The sequence below is a fragment of the Malaclemys terrapin genome, chromosome 2 (genome assembly GCF_027887155.1).
Source record: "Malaclemys terrapin pileata isolate rMalTer1 chromosome 2, rMalTer1.hap1, whole genome shotgun sequence".
Lineage (NCBI taxonomy): Eukaryota > Metazoa > Chordata > Testudines > Emydidae > Malaclemys > Malaclemys terrapin.
The window spans coordinates 137,962,213-137,984,099 of NC_071506.1; the positions used below are offsets into that span (position 1 = coordinate 137,962,213).

At 44.4% G+C, this 21,887-nt stretch overlaps 1 protein-coding gene across 13 annotated transcripts in view; it reads right to left on the reverse strand.

The window, feature by feature from the left end:
- The window catches only part of AAK1 (AP2 associated kinase 1), a 138,042-nt gene that overhangs the window by 58,332 nt on the left and 57,823 nt on the right, over positions 1–21,887 (reverse strand). For all 13 annotated transcript variants that reach the window (XM_054018292.1, XM_054018291.1, XM_054018294.1 and 10 more), the window contains 4 exons: positions 13,605–13,723; positions 10,803–10,911; positions 8,273–8,415; positions 1,004–1,125 (listed from right to left, as the gene is read on the reverse strand). In XM_054018292.1, coding sequence (XP_053874267.1) covers positions 1,004–1,125; positions 8,273–8,415; positions 10,803–10,911; positions 13,605–13,723 — 493 coding nt within the window. The remainder of the gene's footprint in view (positions 1–1,003; positions 1,126–8,272; positions 8,416–10,802; positions 10,912–13,604; positions 13,724–21,887) is intronic.

Genomic DNA, 21,887 nt, shown 5'->3' on the forward strand with positions numbered 1-21,887 from the left:
CTATATGAGACCCCAGGTCTCCCATTCTTTGTCCCTTCCTTTCCCCCATATATCTTCCCCCCGACCATCACCTCCCTGACTCAGGACCTGCTACAGTATCACCCAACTTTTCTCCCCTTTTAACAACTTCCTCAGGACCCCACTTTGCAGCCACCACCTGTCAAACCTCAGATGAACACTTTCAGAGCCCCATGCTGCATTTTTTAAGGCAACCATAAGAGTCACTGCTGAGTAATGTATGGTGGGTCAGGGATTATTTTGTCCTATTCATTGCCTCGCAGTGCAGGCAACCCCAGGAGCGAGGAACTGAGACATACTGACCCCTATAATGTAGACCACTGAGCTGGTCAGTATCTGTCAGTTCAAGGGTTCTATTAGTCTTAAAGCAATTTCCTGGCTTTCTGGAGTAATTTGTTTCCTCACCCACAAAGTATCCAAACTACCATGCTTAGACCTATGCACAGGTTAGCATTATCACCACCACCACAGCAGGGCTAGGATCAGGGCCCTATGGGGCTAGGTGCTGCATAAATTCAGAACAAAAAGACAGGCCCTATCCCAAATATCTGAAGCATAAACTGTAAGCTAAGAGACACCAGATGGATACAAATAAACCATCGGGAAAAACAACGAGACAATATTGGTTACCATGTTAGACAGCGGCCTCAGCACACCAACAACCTAACTGTTGTCATGTTTTTGGTAGGTATCATGACAAAGGAGAGTTTTAAGGAGAGCTCAGAGGGAGACTCATGAGGTAGCTTTGTGGCGGTTTAGAAGCGTGAGGGGCAGCCTGGGAGAAAGCACAAAGGAGTTTGTTTGAAATTTTAGCAGGTGGGCGACGGAGGCTGGCATCATGGACCAGTTGGAAGGGGCAGTCAACATCTTGGTTGCAAACGAAAGATGACAGAGAATGGGAGACCTGGGGCTCATGTACTAACATTAACAGCTATGGGGAAAAAGAAAGAAAGAAAGAAAGAAAGAAAGAGAGAGAGGCACTTACTTCTTGATCTCCTCTTCTACTGCATTCACTCCTTCCATTTGAGGGTTCTGGAATTTGTTGGTGGCACTTCCGAAATCACACAGGACATAATGGCCACGATCATGTAGCAGGATATTTTCAACCTAGAAGCATTGCACACAAAACACATCCATTTCGTTGCATTAAATAAGAGGTCTCCTCATTTTCTATAGCCACAGCAAGAGGAATATTTTTAAGATTCTACAGCACATGTACTAGGTAAGTTTGAAATAGAAACATTCTTATAATAAAGAGGGGAAGAATAGCCATATAAACCAGCAAGACCCATGCACACCTCGGGGGGGGGGGGGGGAGGAGGGCAGGAAAATCACATGGAAGACCATGTTCTAGCAGCAACCCTTCCCCTACATGCCCCTTTTCATTCCTCTCAACCCCACAAACAGATTGTATTGTCTCCACTAAGATTGTCAATTCTTCAGGACAGTGACTGTGTCTTAGTTGTCTAAAGTGTCTAAATATATTTTAATTGCTATGACCTACATTTTCAATAGTGAATTTTAATTTGGTGTGCTCAGCAAGAGATGCTTAAGACGGGCCTGATTTTCAGGAGATGCTGAGCACCTGCTGTCCATGGGGAAAGAAAAATAAAATCAGGACCCTTTAAAATTGCCTCAAGTTGTGCACCCACAAATAACTAGTCATTTTAAAAAAATCCTTGCTTATACAAGTATCAGAGGAGTAACCGAGTTAGTCTGCATCCACAAAAACGAGGAGTCTGGTGGCACCTTAAATTTGATTGGTCGGTTAGTCTTTAAGGTGCCACTGGTCTCCTCGTTTTTGTTTATACAATTTCTGCATAGAAAATGTAGGGTACCAAGTATGCAATGGTTATAGCTAAAGAAATAAGATCTGAGAACACAACATATATACCTTAGATCTACTATCAGAGTGCATCAGCCAATGACCAACACGGACTCCAGCCCTCTCGAGCAATGTCTTCCCCACAAAATAGCTTGCAGAACTAGGCCCATTAGATTAAGCCAAGTTCCTCAGTTTCTTTCTCGACCACCGGCTACATTGATCACAGGATTGTCACTGAATTTTATCCAGCTTGATTTTCATGCGGGCTGTCAAAAGGCTTAGCACTTACAAGTGTTATTTGATAGGCCAAAGCCATACAACTGGATACTGAAACATCTATGATGGGCACAGGGTTAGTCTCTGGCTACTCCCAATATTTAAACATTGCCAAAACACTAGGATTATCCAGGTATTGTTTCAAACCAGTAGAACCATTGCCTTCCCTCACACTTAGGCCTTTCAACACAGATGGAAACAGAGAAAGAGAGAGAAGAAAGGATAGGCCAGGGTTTGGACACTAACCTAGGTTCAGGAAACGTCTGTTCAATTCTCCACTCCGCCACAGACTCTGCGAGACACCTTGGGAAAGTCACTTGGGTTCTCTATGCCTCAGTACCCCATCTGTACCAATGGGGAGAGTAGCACTGCAGCACCTCACAGGGCTGTTGTGAGGATAAATATATTAAAGCCCTGAGAGGCGCTCAGATACCTTGGGACTGGAGGACATATGGCTACATAAGATATATTGCTTTAAACGTCCAATGCCATTGTACAAATATTAGCTAATAAAACTGTTTTAAAAAGCGACTTCCCTTTAAAGATGATCCAAAAAAGTGGAGCATTTTAAGCAACAGAAGAAAATAAAGCCTACAACAATTGCGGCTAGGAAAGAAAAAATTGCTGGCTTGCTTAATCCATCCCCGTAACACCCCTCCCCCTCCACTGACATTCATCTGCTTTGAATAATGCACTGTACACAGCTGTTCTACCTAACAGAGCTACAGCAACAGAGATATTCCTTATTCCAGGCAAATACCCTGTAAACATTTCCTTGAAAGCCCCTCCACTTTAGCTTGCTGAGAATTCCTACACTGTTGTGCACGGAAGCATCTAGCAAGGTTTATTATGGTGGCATTGGGCTCTTAACATGCAGGTTTCTTCCAACACCCTTTCAATAAACTTCCAAAGAAAATAAAGCGATTCTGATGAGAAATGAATGACCGTTGCTGACTGGTGGGCAGACATAATGGATGGTCTGTTTCAAACCCAGGCAGGAGGCGCTTTTGTTCAGATCAACTCTCTCAACAACCAGGACCAGACTATTACAGATGCTGAGCACTGAACTCTAGATGAAGTCATTGGGAACTCAACGGTTCTACAGTCGGACACTTACAGTCCAAAAATCGAGACGGATGCGGGAAAGCTGTGAGTTGCTTTGGCTTCGTTAGCCAAAGGACGTAGCCTTTACCTTTGGATTCAGAGGCAGCTACGACTCCCTGCTAACACAGCGAGAGAAAAGGTAATGGGGGGAGTGGGGAGGAAGTGGGATAGATCAGTATTTTCTTTAATTGACAAGTAATAGGCACCTATCACCCACATCTCTAAAGAAAGCCATAGCTTCAGACCTTGCATGTTGCACTTAATATGGCCTAAAATTTTCAAATCTAACTAAGTGATTTGGGATGCTTTAATTTTTGGGTACTTGACTGAGACTCCTTCAAAGGGGCTGATTTTCAGAGCATGGGTGCTCAATGCTCTCTCAACAACAGGGCCCTTTAAGGTGTCTCAAGCCAGGCATCCAAATATTAGCCCCCCCCCCGCCCCCAAAATCAATATTTACAGTTTAACTGTAGTATTTTATAGCAAAAAAAAAAAAAAAAAAAAAAAAAAAAAAAAACTGCACACCACCATAGCCTGGGGAAGCATTAGGATTTTGGCATACTATCACCACGGCCAAGATCATGCTTAATTATTATAGTAAAGTTTCAACAAATATACATCACTAGGCTGAACACAGAAGCCATAAAAAAAAAAATCCTGAGACAGATGTTTATAGGTGGTGAGCTGGGGAAGCGGGGAGAATAAATCAGATGCATTGTTGTCCAACAGAGACTCAGGACTGCCTAGTCACACTGCATCGGAAGTATGACATTCAGAGGATTAGTGTTAAAAAAAAAAAAAAAAAAAAAAGCGCAGAAATCCATAACATTAGTATGCCAGCAAACAGATTCTGACTATTCCATAGCTCAGTAAGGCCAAAAGAGCCTGTGTTTAGATCATCATCATCTGTATTGATCAGAGCAGTGTTTTACAATCACCTGCTGCATCTCTGCTACAACAGAAACAAGCAGTGCCTCTGTCAATCCAGCCTCCTTTGCAAGTCTGGAGTTTGGAACGGGTTTGGACTAAATAGAAGTATGGTTTGAAAGAGCAGGCGGCTTCTCATTAAAGGGAGCTTGGAGCTGACCTGTGCTTTAGAAAATGAGAGTCACATTGAGCTAAAGAAGAAAGGGAGGCTGAATATTGACAAGCTATACAAACAATTGCCTGTGCAGGAACTATGTAAAGCAGGTGTTCTCAACCTCTCTCTTTCTAGGCCCCCCTCACCAACATACTATAAAAACCTCCACGGCTCACCTGTGCCCCAATAACAGCTTTTCTGAGTATAAAATCTAGGGTCGGTGTTAATGGGTAGCAAGCAGGGCAATTGCCTGTGACCCCATGCCACAGGGGCCCCCACAAAGCTACATTGCTCAGGCTTCGGCTTCAGCCCTGGATGGTGGGGCTCAGGGCCCTAGGCTTCAGCCCTATGCAGTGGGGCTTCGGCTTTCTACCTTGGGCCCCAGCAAGTCTAATGCTCGCCCTGCTCACAGCCCTCCCTTCTCCCCCCTCCCCCCCCCCCCCGGTGAGGCTCCAGACCCCTCGTTGAGAACCACGCTAACGTTAGTGATGTTATCGTGGAAATACTTGCTAGGATTCTCCTACCACCCACCTCTATGGGTCCCTAAGGCTGAAGTTTACTGGAAAGACTTGCTCTCTTTTAGGCACGAAGACTACATTTTTCCCTAAACAGGGTTCACTGTAAAACCAGGGGGGTCTGCAGCAGAGAGATACTAAGGAAACAGAAAGCATTAGAGAACACCCAGTCCAGTCTGCAAGTGAGCCGGATGTGAATGAATGCCTCAGGACCATGCTGGAGATACTCTTACTCAAATGGAAACTTGAAACCGATTTTGAAATGCCCTGTGGTAATAAGTATGCACCTATATCAATACACACACAATGCCAGTTATTGTATTATATGTAAATATACACAGTACGGCCATAAATGTGTGCATCACAAATACAAAGAGATGGCTTTGTGCCACACAGCAGCCTGCCATCCCATTGGGAATGAACAGCATTGACAAAGGACACAAGGGCTCCAATCCCAAATACAGTGTTACCCTAACCTGAGGGGGCCAGGGTTACCAACACCCTTGGGGGAGGGAGGGGAGAGACGGGGGTGTCTGTCTTCTCTTACACTTCAGCAAGACTGGTATAATTTGTCGTGCCAATGAAGTCTCATTGTATTGAGCTAGAATTGTGTTCACAATATGGAGTCTTTAAGAGTAAATAAATACATACATAGTACCTCGCTCGTCATCTTTAGATCTCAAAGCACTTTATGAAGGAGGTCAGTATCTTTATCCGGGGTGCTGGAACAATTTGTATAGTGGGGTGTTGAGAGCCATTGAACCAAACTGTAAACCCTGTATATGATGGAAACTACTTCAAGCCAGGGGGTGCGTCAGCACCCTTAGTTCTAGCACCTATGTCATTATCTCCATTTTACAGATAGGGAACTTTTAAAGTTTTATATTTGGCCACATTCAGACCTCTTACCATGCTGCAATCAATGAGACTACCTTGAGAAGGAGAATGCTAAATCAGTAGCATCGGAATCTGGTGCACAGCATCAAATGTGAATAAAATATGAGCATCATCGTGCAGTATCATGAACTACCAAAAACAAATTAAATACCTTGGAGAGGCACCCTAAAGCCTTGCACAACACAATGGTTGACATTAACCAAAACTTCATGAGATGAATAAATATAAAGATCAGAAGGAACAATTTGATTGTATTTGTGGATTGCTCCTGCTTTAAGTTTACTCCTCTTCCTCCTTTCTTAAATGAGGCTTCCTCCCCCACCACCACCCAGCCCTCTCCTCTTTCATTATATATTATATTTCCCATCCCCCAAGTGCTTTTACTGAATATTGTATTATCTGCACTGCGGTAACACCCAGGGACTCCAATCATGGTCCAGGGTCCCACTGTGTTAGGTGCTGCACAAAACAGAACATAACAGATGGTCCCTGTGCCAAAGAGCTCAGAATCTAAGGGCTTGTCTTTTCTACCTGCCAATCCAGGCGGGTAGTGATCGATCTCTCGGGGATCGAATCATCGTGTCTCGTCGGGACGCGACAATCGATCCCCAAATCGACACACGTACTCCACCAGCCCAGGTAGGAGTAAGCTTCTAGGGGCTATAGTAAAACTAATATTAAACTTTGTGTTCATGTCCCAAGGCAGAGGATGGCAAATTTTTTCCCCGACCCATGGGCGTAATCTTATCATTAAAGAGGAGCAAGGTTGCTGATGTAGAGACCTCACTGATGAGCTAGTGATATTAAACCAGCCCATAGCAGTCAGTTTCAATTGAAAGTGTGTGTGTGTGTGTGTGTGTGTGTGTGTAAAAATAAAATAGAGAAAGTATACAGAAAGGATTAACTCATTAATCCATCACAGATCTCAGCATTTATTCCTATGCTACATACTGATAAAGAGTTTGTTTGTAAGCCATTAAAGCCAAAACACAACAGGAGGTGTGAGATTAGTAACTATCCAACAGATTCCTCTCTGTAAACCTCTTTTTATGTGTATTGCCTATCCAAGCTACTGGAAGATTCCCACTGGGGGGAGGAATAGCTCAGTGGTTTGAGCATTGGCCTGCTAAACCCAGGGTTGTGAGTTCAATCCTTGAGGGGGCCATTCGGCATTTAGTTGGGGATTGGTCCTGCTTTGACCAGGGGGTTGGACTAGACCTCCTGAGGTCCCTTGCAACCCTGATATTCTATGATTCTAGGACTTCGGTGAACTTTAAATCAGGCCCTAAATCTGTCCAAAACCAGAATCAGCTCACCCCAACTGAAAGCCATCTACAACCACATTCATTAGATTTGTTTCATGCATTCCAACTGACCACACCATAGGTCACAAACATGTTAAGTGCCCTGAAGCATAACCACACACCTTAGCTGACTTAGTCTTACTACCTGGTTCCTTTTGGTGCACGTGTTTTGTTTAGCTTCTCTACAAAAGTGGCCTGCCACATAGAACAAACATCCCTTTAAGGCTCAGAAAACGAAGCCTGATCCGTAAGTATATTTTCAAACCTACACATGGATTCTGCTTCTTGGCTGAATACATCATTCGGGCATTTTCGGAGTTGGTTGAAAGGAACAGGGAATTCATGTTTTGTTTCATGGTCTCAAAGATGGTGACTTCAAAAGCGTTCAGTGTTGGGCCTGACTCTGCTCCCACTAAAGTCAATGGGGGTTTGACCATAGACTTCAACAAAGGGTGAGGGGATAGGATTGGTCTCTATAAATATATTCAAGGGGGTGGTGGAGGGAGAGAACAACAACTATTTAAGCTACAGGACAACACTGGCACAAGAACAAATGCATCTAAGCTGGCCATGAATAAAGGCAGGCTGGAAATGAGAAGGATTTAAACAATCGGAGGAGTGAGGTTTGGGAATAGCCTTTCAATAGGAGCAAACAAATTTTTTTTTAAATTGCAGCGTGATAAGTTTATCAGCAGGATTATACAACTGATTGCCTGGGACAGCAGAATACTGGCCTCCGTGATGGGTCCCTTCCAGACCCGTGTTCTTAATAGGCAGCAGCGCCTGGTGAACGTTTCCAGGAAACTCACCTTTAGATGCTGCAAAACAGCACAGGGTAAACGAGAGTCAGAGTTGCATGCTTAGGCAAGATCCGTTATACAGAAAAACCCATGGGCTGAACTCTCCACTCAAAAGGTGGCTGGAATTCATGGTGAACAATTTCTCTCATCAACTTTGGCAGGCTTTTTGTGACAGTTGTTCACAAATGGCTGCATAATTTGAGCAGACCTATAGATGGTTGAACATATGGCAAACAATGTGACTTTTCTGTTAATAGGCAAAAAATTTATTCATGAGTACATTTTCTCATCAATATAAACATTATGGCAATACACCGAGTCCCTGATCAGGAGTGAGACCCATTGTGCTAGACATTGTCTAGAGGGTAGATGCAGTCCTTGCCCAGAAGAGTTGACAATCAAATAAGTTATTCAGACAGCTCCACCCTGTACCATTGGTATCTGAGAGTTACCTTCAGATCCCTGTGGATTATAGGCGTTTTACACTGGTGCAACCTGGCTACAGCTTCACAGGTATCGCAAAAAATCTGCAAGACCTCATTCTCTGTGAATCCCGTCTGCAAGCGTTGGTTCATCAGGTTCACCACCTGGCCTCCTGAAAGGAGGAAAAGGCAAAATAAATTAAAGATGCACCTACTGCTAAAGCACAGACCAGTCAAAAAGGAGCCACCTTCTCGAAAGGGGTCCAACATGCCAGGTTTTCAACTGCCTGGTATTGTGACATGTGTGGCCTTAGGGTCTGAGCATAATCCTGGGAACTAGAAACTCATGAGTTCCAACTCCACCTTGGATCAGATCTCCCCCTGCAGCCTTCAGCATCTTACTTACGCAACCAACTTAACCTCCTGGTCCATCGGTAAAATGAAGTGTCTGATGTACCAAACTGTCAGGAGGTGCCACATGGAGAATTTATGTTTGGAAAGTGATTTAAGAGTAGTTACTGATTTTAATCTAAGATTTAAAGTTACCATTAAGGGCCTCCAGCCCCAAATCTATACTAGGAAAAATAACTGCAACATTCAAACATGTTTTTGATGAAGCCATGTTCTTTTCTTGTCTCTGTAGTCATAAAACCCCCACAAGATTAGAGAAATACCTTTTAGTCGTACATAGTTTGGGCTAAACCAGCGGCTCCCAACCTTTCCAGATGACTGTACCCCTTTCAGGAGTCTGATTTTGCTTCAAACCTCCAAGTTTCACCTCACTTAAAAACTACTTGCTTACAAAACCAGACATAAAAATACAAATGTCACAGCACACTATTACTGAAAAATGGCTGACTGTCTCACTTTTACCATATAAATTATAAAATAAATAAATTGGAATATAAAGATTATACTTGCATTTCAATGTATAGTATATAGAGCAGTATAAACAAGTCCTTGTTTATACAAAAAATTTAGTTTGAACTGACTTTGCTACAGCTTTTTATGTAGCTGGTTATAAAACTAGGCAAATATCTAGATCAGTTGATGTACCCCCTTGGAAGACCTCTGCATACCCCCAAGGGTACGCATATCCCTGGTTGAGAACCTCTGGGCTAAATATAGTTAACCAACTTTTTTTTGCAAGAAAAAAAACAAACAAAAAGAAAAGACATCCCCCCCCCCCACACACACACACACCATATGGTTTGGCTAGAAATGAGTCTCAACCATGAATTTTTTTTGTAGTGTAGATGGGGGACCTTGAGAAAGCGACAGAGTGAGAGCGACAGACCAAAATTTTCAAGAGTGACCAGTGATTTTTGGTGCCTCAATTTGTGTACCTGTCCTCTGAAGGTCTGGGTACTTCCAGGTGTTATGAGTTGAGCACCAAAAATCACTAGTTACTTTTGAAAACCTTGGCCATAAAAAACTTGTAGCAAAGGAGAAGTGTCATTTAAGTCATAAATATCAGAAGGTGTCAAAACCTGTCTAACATGAATATACTGTACAGCAGTGGCATTAAGCTCAGTTTTAAACTGTTCATGCTCTTATATCAGAGTGTGATCTCTGCATATGGAGGCAGAATGATTGATATCATCAGCTCTCTTTGCCAAGGAGGAAAGCAGTGATAAGAGGAAATCTAATATTTTTATATAATTGTGTCTAAAATGTTTAGAAGCATTTGTCACCTAGGCATTTTCAATACAATTGTTTTCATGACACTAGGGGGCATCTGGATGTGGGTCTTCTCCATCCCTATCATCATTGTGGGAAGCAAAGCCTCAGCCTTCCCTCCAAGCCCCATGCAACAGATGTCTCTACACAGCTAACAGATGTGCAATAGCATTCATCTCTCTCTTGAATAGCACACTGGCAGATTCCTTTTCAGATTTGTGGTAATCAAGTCTTCATAGGAGTCTCACTACTTGACAATGCTCATGTACCTCTTCCTGACCTAAGGGGTTATTCCGGAGGCTTGTAATCAATATTGTTTATACAAAAAGTTACTTTATTCACCCCTCTCCTCCTGTCTGGCACTTAATTTTAACAATGTCCAGCCCACTGGAGGCTTTGATCTATCTGTGGTTAGAATCATTTGAAGTTGGAATTAGAAACAGACTCATACACTGTATTAAAATGTAACTTGCAGGAAGACACACCCACACACCCACCCCCACACCCACCCCCCATTAAGCAAAGGAGAATTTCACTGTTTAGTCTGGTGGCCTCAGAAGACTGAGGTTATTTCACGTGGAAGCAGCAGACGGAAATAAAATACAGAGAACCATTAGGCCTAGCAACTTAAGCAATGGACATCTTAGCCAAAGAAGAAGGTGCTAGCAGTTCTATGTTCTTATTCTCGTGTATAATGGAGACCTATTCATTTTATTGTGGGGCAGGATTCTCGACTGGCTTGGTTACCAATTATTCACTGATGACAAGGAAGGGTTGGGCCTAGGAGTAGTTTTCCTAAAGAAAATTATTATACAAGTGCCTTGAGAGTTCCTCAGAGGAATACCTGTCCCAATGAGCAACACATTGAACGAACACTTACCTCGGCAAAAGTCCATTAGAATCAAGACTTCCCACACATCACCACTGCTCACTGAGTTTATACTAGAATCAATGTATCCAACAATGTTCTTGTGTCCAGATAGATCCCTCTGTAAGAAAAGACACATTAAAGCACAAAAACAGCCAGGTATACAGCAGTTACATTTTAATAAATTGATCTGTACAGTACAGACTTCCCAGTGTTGACCTCTCTAGTCCCTGTGTTAAGGAACAGATCACACAGAAGTTAGTCAACTTTTAATTCTGCCTTTGTTGGTTTCCTGTCCAGTGAAACTTAGGGCAAGAAGCCTTGAATAACAAGTCACCCAGCCCCCTGAACAATCTATTGTGCCTCTGGTCAAGAGGTGTGCCCATGAGAATAGCCTGATCCAGATTTAGGTTCTCTCACTGATTGGGTGCTCCATGGTGAGTAACCTAGAGCAAGCACTTATATCTGCACAAGGGAGACTGAGCCAGCAATTGCCACGTATAGAATGAGCTGCATTTCCTCTCTACCCTCCCCAGATTAAACTGCATGTTAAACTAACAAGTTTGACCTTTTAAAAATGCAGCTCTCTTCTGTAGAGTGATAGTAAAATGGCTTTTTGGGATCCTACATTTAGCTATTTTTGCATCTTACAGGAGATGCTTCTTTCAAACACCCAGGTTTGCAAACATGCTGGGATGCAACAGTCAAGGTGGGTTCTTTCCTTCTTGCACAACCTCATCAGTAATAGAGATTCTTCATGTCAAATTCTGCCTTCACTTACAATCAGAAGATTAGGGTTGGAAGAGACCTCAGGAGGTCATCTAGTCCAACCCCCTGCTCAAAGCAGGACCAACACCAACTAAATCATCCCAGCCAGAGCTTTGTCAAGCCAGGCCTTAAAAACCTTTAAGGTTGGAGATTCCACCACCTCCCTACGTAACCCATTCCAGTGCTTCACCACCCTCCTAGTGAAATAGTGCAAATCTATGCAACCTTATTACCCTCAACTATAACTATTATCTTCCAAGGGTTAACACAGGTGTAAGGGAGGGCACAAATTGGAGACAATGGGGTTGGAGGGTGGCTCTGCGATTGGAACTTGGTTAAGGAGTCCATTGATGATGTGCAAGCTAGAAGAGAATCCAGTTCGCTCTCCCAATGCTGTGTCAGTTCTGCAGGTCTGACATGAAGTAAGAGTTTCACATGAACAGATAAAACAATGCAGAGAAGGAGCAGGCCTGCTGAGTAAGGTATTACTCTTTTTACAGTTGCTTTTCAGGTTTTACCACACTAACAGGAGATCATGCAGATAGTTTTGTTCCATAGTCAATAGAAGGAAGTGGACAAATAAAATGCAAGCAAACCAACTTTTCGAGTATAAACTGAAAAAAAAAAAAAAAAAAAATCTAATACAAGATCAAATCTTGCTGTGCCCCCACATCATCATCTAGGGTTAAGATGATGTCTCCATGAAAGCTGTGCTACATCATGTGGTGTGGTAACTCCTGAAATTCATGTTCATAGTCACAGCCGTAAAGTAACACACAAGTTACTACAGAGGACGCACACTTGCTACTGTTGCAGGTAAGGGATTCCATCATACATGTCCTTTTTCCAAGGCTACACCTAATATGAATTCACAATGGGATAAGGCTCTAAGTTTTAGGGCAACTCAAGGGGAGAAAAAAAAAAAAAAAAAAAAAGGCCTTAAATCGCCATTTCAGAAAAACTTCAGTGCCCAAGCTGCTAAGTTCAAATCAGGGTTAAAAGGCCCAGATGGAGGCAGCCCTGCCCTGCACACAGAAACACCCTCTGAACTTGTGTTTGTATAATGCAAAAAAATTACTAACAACCCTATTTAAATTATATCTGCAACTAGCCTACAATACTACCAATTACTTTTAATATTCTGGACTACTGTTCAAGGCTATTACAGACAGACAGTTACCTTTATAATAGCTACTCATCATACACATTTTTACTAGACATCCATATCAACATTTGTACCAATTCCAACCTGAAGGTTAGCGGCTGCTCTCAGATTCATCTCTGCTTGGATGTTTTCCATTCAAATGCTGACCAAGTTCAAGTGTGCTAAGCTCAGTATTGCTAGCCTCCAGTGTTCAAAAAAATTAGTCAAGTTCCCTCTAAGCTGCACAGCCACACAGCAGGCTATCAAGGGTGGGGAGAGGTGCCTCTACCCCAGCTGTTGCAGGAAGGGAGGGCTGGGGGGAGTCCTCTCTCCCCACTGCAGCCCCAGGGCAGCCTATACCCCAAACCCCTCAGCCCATACCCCCAGCCAGAGCCCTCACCCCAACCCTCTGCCCCAGTCTTGAGGCCCTTCCTGCACCTTGAACCCCTTGGCTCCATCCCTGCCACACATCACCTCCATATTGGTGCACGTAACAAAACGCATTCCACATATGGATGTAACACAGAAGAGGGAGAATTGGTCAATCCTTCCTTCCCCCCCACCCCCAAAAAATCCATGAGATTTTATAAAAAAAAAACATTTTAGTTCTTTGCTTTCTGGATTTTGAAACTTCAGGATTCATATGTTCTACAACAGCCATAAGGGCTAGAAACTTACTTTGAAAAAACGATGAAAGCTGAGATTCTCACGTAGTCACGTGACTCCAGGAGCTAGCTCTCTCTCATTATATATTTATTTTAAAAAGGAAAAGGGAAAAAAAACCCACAAATATTGCAAGACTTGTGATAAAACTAGGAGAGTCGACAACACTGACAGATCACAGCCCCAGATGACATGCCTTTCCATGAACACTTCAGGACCCCTAATGCAGCATGACTTACCATGATCTGAATCTCTCTTTTGCAGACTTGCAAATCATGCTCATTGTTGACGTACATTCGTTTCAGGGCACATTTCATCCCATTGTTAGTCCTCACCAGAAACACGATAGCAAATCCACCTGTAAGAAACAGCTCATTCAGTAATGGAGAAACGCCTTGATCTGTGCTTCCAAGCCTTGTCACTTGGCTTCTGGCTGTTTTCACAGCCTCCTTGGTAAGGAGGATATTCAGCAGCAGTCCTTAGTGACAGTATCTTTGATCAGCCCAGCACTGCAGCTTGTATCTCTACTTACATGGTTATTTCAGGGAAATAAAGCATCGGAAGGGGCACATTTTCAATTAAAGAAATCAAAGTCAAGAATATACCAATAGCAACAAGCAATTATGCAAGTTACTTAGCATGCCACATGGTCTTTTATTGCACCATTAGTTTTCATTAGAGAGAGGAAATATGGAATATAGAACAGCAGCACTGCCTTCTACAGAAGCAAGAACCGCAAAACATCCACGGCCTTCACTAAATGCCTCAAGCGGAGCACATTTACAGCTTTTGAAGCACTTCTGCAAATCGCATTAGAAGCCCAATTCCTGCCACATGGAACACAAAGCAATCTCCTGTGCATTGTTGGACGGTATTGCTTTAAAAAAGCATCACACAATTCATTTTGTGGTCATGACTATTAGCGAAGTCACGACCCCTACAACCTACACCGCTGGCTTATGAGGTAAGTCTTTCATCTTTATTACCAATGCTCAGAAATAAAAAAAGGCCAGTACTGCATACTTGGAACACTCGACAAGAATAGGACAACTAGAGTATTCTGTCATCAGAATTTTGAGCCTGGCTTTTAGAGATCAAAACAAATTTGGACGCAGTGATTCCAATCGCCTTCAGCACATTGTTGAAATGATACATAATGATAAAAAAGGAAGACAGCAGCATACTCAAAATGACAGCCTAACAGCAGTGTGTGGACATTTCTTTATTCTTAAATCATAGCAGACATTTCCTTAAAGTATCTGAGCTACTAGCAATAATGTATTATTGGACTTTAACTCAGTATCTCCTTCAGCACACCCCAAGAGAGATCAGGCTCCAATGTGCTAGGAGCTGTACTTAGTACAGACGAGACCATCCATGCCCCAAGAGCTACGATCTAAACAGAGAAAGTGTGGAAGAAAAAGGGGAAGAACAGTATTGCGGTTAGAACATTAGCCTGCGGTTCAGATTTCCCCAAGATCACACAAGGGGTCTCATTATGCCTCAGTTCCCATCTGTCAAATGCGGATAATACTAACTTTCCCACCAATGGGGTGTTGTGAGGTGTAGGGTGACTGGGCCCACACAGGATATCTAGATTATAATCATACCTAGATATTTATTATTAACCCCATTTTACAGAATGGGGAAACCAAGACACAAAGGGTAGGTCTGTACAGCAAAGAAAAACCTGCAGCTGGCCCGTGCCAGTCGACTCAGACTTGTGGGACTGTTTCATTGCTGTGGGGACTTCCAGGACTCTCCCATGGCACAGGGCCCTAGAGCCCAGACATCTATACAGCAATGAAAGAGCCTTGCAGACTGAGCCCTGCGAGCCCGAGTCAGCAGGTCTGGGCCAGCCGTGGGTGTCTAGTTGCTGTGTAGACATACTCAGAGAATAGGGAGCAACGCATCCAGGTGCTACTTACATGCCTGAAGTTAAGCAGGTGCTTAAATGCTTGGTTGGGTCACAGCCTAAGACAGTGACTTGTGAAAAGTCTATGGCAGAACCAAGAGCTGAACCCAGACCCGCCCCCTCCCAGTGCCTCGATCATGAAACCCCAATGTATGGATAATGAATTCCTTATAATATAAGGAATTAGTACATGTTCAAAGCTTTCATTTGTGTGGGTTCTGTGGGGTAGCAGGTTTGAGGGTGGGAGGAGAAGACAAGCCTTTTGATAACATGTCCACTTATGTGATGTAATTGTAAGTACAGAACTTGTATTAACATTTAAAAAAAGAAGAAAAAAAAAAAAAAGATTCATTCTTGGGTACAGAACCACCTGTGTAGAAAATACCCCAATCCATTAGCTAATATATTCCACCACATTACGGTGACTTTAAACATTTGAGTGGGTAACCAAATCAAGAATAAAATTAAAATTTCCATCTAATCTAATGGGGGTTGGAGGAGCAACACAATTCTCATTTGTGAACTGGAATAAGGTTCTACAGCAGCAGCAAAAACCTGGAATCTAGTCATTGAAATTCATCGCTAGGACACCCAAGACAGCTTGCCCTCTTTTAATACACTCTAGAATAGAACCAAGGCTACATTGCTTTTTGTTCTGATGCCATGGACATTTTAAGTACCAAGCCCATCAAGTCACTTACCTTGGACTTATCTCCCTCCTCCTCCTCCCCAGACCTTACCATAATAAGGATGGATATTTTACTTCCGCATCAAAGACACAGTTATAGTTACCAGCCCCATGTGAATGGCATTTTAAGGCCAAAAAGGCAACCAAATACACTCTCAAAAGTGACAAAATCTGAACCCATTCAGACTCCAGGATCATGAATTTATTTGCAGGGAGTAGGGGGGGAAAGAGCAGGTGGAATGAGCCCACTGCAGTTTTGTAACAAGCAGTAAAATGGATTCCGCCAATTTACATATTTAGCAGCAAGCGTCTCTCCTTACAGGGCTTTCAAAAGGTTTAAAGATACAAAGGGAGACAGAACACTTAACTCAGGCAGGCTCTTTGTGAAATATTCATCTTTGCCTGGGATCACTTACAAACCTGATCTGTGAAGTTAAATGCAGATATAGTACCTGGGGAAGGCAATGAAAAATTAAGTGACTTTCACAGAGCAGAAGTTCTCTAATAGGAGCTGACACCAGACACCTCAGAGTTAGGCCTAGGATATTTATGTATAGGTAGTAATCACATATTTGGGACCCAACTGTGCGTACGCGGGTTTCTTCATGTTACGTTGCAAAAAGATATAGCCACCTGCTAAGTAAAATTTAGCATTAAATTCACTTGCGTTTGACAGGCTAACAATAACTAGTGATTGCGGGTTGTTTCCAAAATTGGATGTACATGCAGTCTAAGGCCTGGTCTACACTGACTTTAATTCCGATTTAGCAGCGTAAAATCGAATTAACCCTGCACCCATCCACACAAAGCCATTTATTTCAAAATAAAGGGCTCTTAAAAACAGATTTCTGTAATCCACCCCGACGAGTGGAGTAGCGCCAAAATAGATTTTGTCGTTTCGAATTAGGGTTAGTGTGGCCGCAATTCGATGGTATTGGCCTCCGGGAGCTATCCCACAGTGCTCCATTGTGACCGCTCTGGACAGCAATCTGAACTCTGATGCACTGGCCAGGTAGACAGGAAAAGCCCCGTGAACGTTTGAATTTCATTTCCTGTTTGCCCAGCGTGGAGAGCACAGGTGATCACAGATAGCTCATCAGCACAGGTAACCATGCAGGCCGATAACCGAAAAAGAGCACCAGCATGGACCGTACGGGAGGTACTGGATCTGATCGCTATATGGGGAGAGGATTCAGTGCTAGCAGAACTTGGTTCGAAAAGACGAAATGCCAAAACTTTTGAAAAAAATCTCCAAGGGCATGATGGAGAGAGGCAACAATAGGGACTCAGATCAGTGCCGCGTGAAAGTCAAGGAGCTCAGACAAGCCTATCAAAAAAACAAAGGAGGCAAACGGTCACTCCGGGTCAGAGCCGCGGACATGCCGCTTCCATGCCGAGCTGCATGCAGTTCTGGGGGGGGCGGGAGGGGGGCCGCCACCACTACCCCACCTCTGACCGTGGATTCCGAGGCGGGGATAATCTCATCAGCTACACCTGAGGATTCTGCGGACGGGGAAGAGGAGGAGGAGGACGACGACCTTGCAGAGAGCACCCAGCACTCCGTTCTCCCCAACGGGCAGGATCTTTTTCTCAGCCTGACTGAAGTACCCTCCCAACCCAGTATCCAAGACCACGACCCCATGGAAGGGACCTCCGGTGAGTTTACCTTTTAAAATATAAAACTTGTTTTAAAAGCAAGGGTTTTTAATGATGACTTTGCCCTGAGGACTTGGGATGCATTCGCAGCCAATACAGCTACTGGAAAAGTCTTAACGTGTCTGGGGATGGAGCGGAAATCCTCCAGGGACATCTCCATGAAGCTCTCCTGGAGGTACTCCAAAAGCCTTGCCACAAGGTTTCTGGACAGTGCAGCCTTATTCCGTCCTCCATGGTAGGACACTTGACCGCGCCATGCTTGCAGCAAGTAATCTGGTATCATTGCATGACAAAGCCTGGCAGCATATGGTCCCGGTGTTTGCTGGCATTCAAGCAACATCCGTTCTTTATCTTGCTGTGTAATCCTCAGGAGAGTGATATTGCTCATGGTAATCTGGTTGAAATACGGGAATTTAATTCAGGGGACAGAGGTGGCTGTTCCTACTGGGCTGTTTGCCTGTGGCTGAAAAGAAATCCTTCCTTGCAGTTAGCCAAGCGCGGAGGGAGGGGGGAATTGGCCCAGAGCTTTTCACGTTTGGCTAGCAGGGATCTTCCCTGATACCAGCCACGCGGTGGGGGGAGGGATAAAGTGATCATCCAGAGAATTGGATGGGGGGTGGTGGGTGGGGAGTTTGTTTTCTGCTGCTGAAGGTTAACAGGAAAACCGCAGCACTCAATGGGCTTTGCTTGGTACGTGGGAAAGGAGGGCGCAGAAGCCGAAAGACAATGGCTTACCATGGCCACATGCAAGCCAAATTCTGTTGCCCGGACCTGCATCTGTGATCTCTAGCAGCAAAGCCACAGGCACTCAATATTAAGAGGCAAAATGCGACCTTGCACAGAAATCACATGTGCTATGTAATGTGAATAGTGTTGGTCACGGTGAAAGAGTATAAGCATTGTTCTGCAAAATGTATCTTTTTAAAAACGGCTCTCCTTTTTTCCCCCCTCCCTCCAGCAGCTGCAAATTCTTCAAGCCTCCCTCCTCCGTCCCGAAGGCTATCACAGATAAGGCGTCGGGAAAAGACGCAAGACTATATGTTAGCAGAAATCATGGAATCTACCCGCAGTGAAAGAGCTCATCTGAATGAGTGGAAGGACACGGTTTCACAGTCTAGGAAAGAAGCCAGCGAACGTGAGGACAGGAGGGATGCTCGAGAGGAGAGGTGGCGGCAGCAGGAAGACCAGAGGAGGCAGGATGCAACGCTGGGGCTGCTGCGTGAGCAAACAGACATGCCCCGGCGTCTGGTTGAGCTTCAGGAATGGCAGCAGGATAACAGAGTGCCGCTACAGCCCCTGTATAACTCCCCTCCCCACGTTCCATAGCCTCCTCACCCAGACGTGTAAGAACGCGGAGGGGGGGGGGAGGAGGAGGGGGAGGCTCTGTACACCTTTCCATTCCACCCCAGTGGACAGCCCAAGCAAAAGGCTGTCATTTTTTTTAACCTTTTTTTAGTGGCCTTTTCCCTCCCGCCGATCCTCCTCCCAAACCCCACCCGGGTTCCCTCCCTCTTTTTATAATCAATTAATAAAGAATAAATGATTTTTAAACGATAGTGACTATTTCCTTTGAAAGCAAGCTGGGGGAAGGGGGAGGGTGGGTTCCTTACAGAGAATGAGTCAATAAAGGGGGCAGGTTTTCATGAAGGAGAAACAAAAACAGAAATTTCACACTGTAGCCTGGCCAGTCATGAAACTGGTTTTCAAATCTTCTCTGATGCACAGCGCTTCCTGGTGTGCTCTTCTAATCGCCCTGGTGTCTGGCTGCGCATAAATCAGCAGCAAGGCGATTTGCCTCAGCCTCCCACCCCACCATAAAAGGTCTCCCCCTTACTCTCACAAAGATTGTGGAGCACACAGCAAGCAGAAATAACAATGGGGAGATTGGTTTGGCTGAGCTCTGAGAGAGTCAGTAATGATCGCCAGCGACCTTTTAAACGGCCAAATGCACATTCTACCACCATTCTGCACTTGCTCAGCCTGTAGTTAAACAGCTCCTGACTCCTGTCCAGGCTGCCTGTGTACGGCTTCCTGAGCCATGGCATTAAAGGGTAGGCTGGGTCCCCAAGAATAACTATTGACATTTCAACATCCCCAACAGTTATTTTCTAGTCTGGGAAGTAAGTCCCTTGCTGCAGCCGTTTAAACAGAGTAGTGTTCCTGAACACGCAAGCGTCATGAACCCTTCCCGCCCAGCCCACGATGTTGGTGAAATGTCCCCTGTGATCCACAAGTGCTTGCAGCACCATTGAAAAGTACTCCTTACGATTTATGTACTGGGTATCCTGATGCTCCGGTGCCAAGATAGGGATATGGGTTCCATCTATCGCCCCACGACAATTAGGGAATCCCATTGCAGCAAAGCCATCCACTATGACCTGCACATTTCCCAGAGTCACTACCTTTCGTAGCAACACCTGAGTGATTGCTTTGGCTACTTGCATCACAGCAGCCCCCACAGTAGATCTGCCCACTCCAAATTGATTCCCGACTGACCGGTAGCTGTCTGGCGTTGCAAACTTCCACAGGGCTATCGCCACTCGCTTCTCAACTGTGAGGGCTGCTCTCATCTTGGTATTCTGGTGCTTCAGGGCAGGGGAAAGCAAGTCACAAAGTTCCATGAAAGTGCCCTTATGCATGTGAAAGTTTCGCAGCCACTGGGAATCGTCCCACACCTGCCACACTATGCGGTCCCACCAGTCTGTGCTTGTTTCCCGGGCCCAGAATCGGCATTCCACGGATAGAACCTGCTCCATTAACATGATCTCCAAAGCACCGGGGCCCGCGGTTTGACAGAATTCTGTGTCCATGTCCACATTACGCTTGTCGCTGCGCTGCCGCCGCCTCCTCGCCTCATTTTTCTGATCCTGGCTCAGCATAATCTCCACGAGAACGCGCGAGGTGTTTACAATGTTCATGACTGCTGTCTTGAGCTGAGCGGGCTCCATGCTTGCTGTGGTATGGAGTCTGCAGTGTTCACCCAGGGAAAAAAGGCGCAAAATGGTTGTCTGCCATCCGTTGCTTTCATGCAGGGAGGGAGGGGTGAGGCTGTACCCAGAACCACCTGCGACAATGTTTTTTGTCCCATCAGGCACTGGGATCTCAACCCAGAATTCCAATGGGCGGGGGAGACTGCAGGAACTATGGGATAGCTACCCACAGTGCAACGCTCCAGAAATCGACGCTAGCCCCGGTACATGGACGCCGAATTAATGTGCTTAGTGTGGCTGCATACATTCCACTTTATACAATCGGTTTCCCAAATTCAAATTATATAAATTTGGATTAATCCCGTAGTGTAGACATACCCTAAGTCTGGAGCAATGGCTCAAGCTTTCCAGACTACGATACCCCTTTCAGGAGTCTGATTTGTCTTGTGTACCCTCAAGTTTCACCTCACTTAAACTACCTGCTTACCAAAAAAAAAAAATCAGACAAAAATACCAACAGTGTCACAGGACACTTATTGCAAAATGGCCGACTCATTTTTACCATATACAGTAATTATAAAATAAATCAACTGGAATATAAATATTGTACTTACATTTCAGTGTACGGCATATAGAGCAGTATAAACAAGTCATTGTATGACAGTTTGTACGGACTTCACTAGTGCTTTTTACGTAGCCTGTTGTAAAACTGGGTAAATAACTAGATGAGTTGTTGTACCCCGGAAGACCTCTGCATACCCCCAGGGGTACGCGTATCCCTGGTTGAGAACCACTGGTCTTGAGGACAGCAATAGGGCCTATTGAAACTGGTACGAGCCCTGGGATTCATTTCATTAACTAAACTGAAATTACTCACATCCTTTACTCAACATGCTCAAGATGAAAGCCAGCAATTGTAGGTTTCTCTAAAGAAGCCACACTGGCTTTTGCATGGTCTGGGACAGAACTGACAGGGGACAGTCTGGGTACAAGGGCTTTCCATATGCTGCCTTCCCCACCAATGGGGCCAGAAAGATGCCACTAAGGACCAGCATAGCGTGGGCTCAAGGTGAGGTCCCTAACTATAGGCAAGTAGTGAAACAGATTTTAAACTAGGACACAACCCCAGGGTGGAACATGTCCTGCAGATGCTGTTCTACCCAGGCCAATATTTTCCACAACTAGCTAGTTATTTGGGGAAGGGGGTTAAATTTTTTGGGTGTCCAAGTTGAGACACCTGAAATTGAAGCCCCTTTAAAGTGTCTCAAGTCACTTGGAAAATCTTGGACCAAAATAGGAGCCTTCACGGTTCTACTCTAACAAAGTTTGCTCT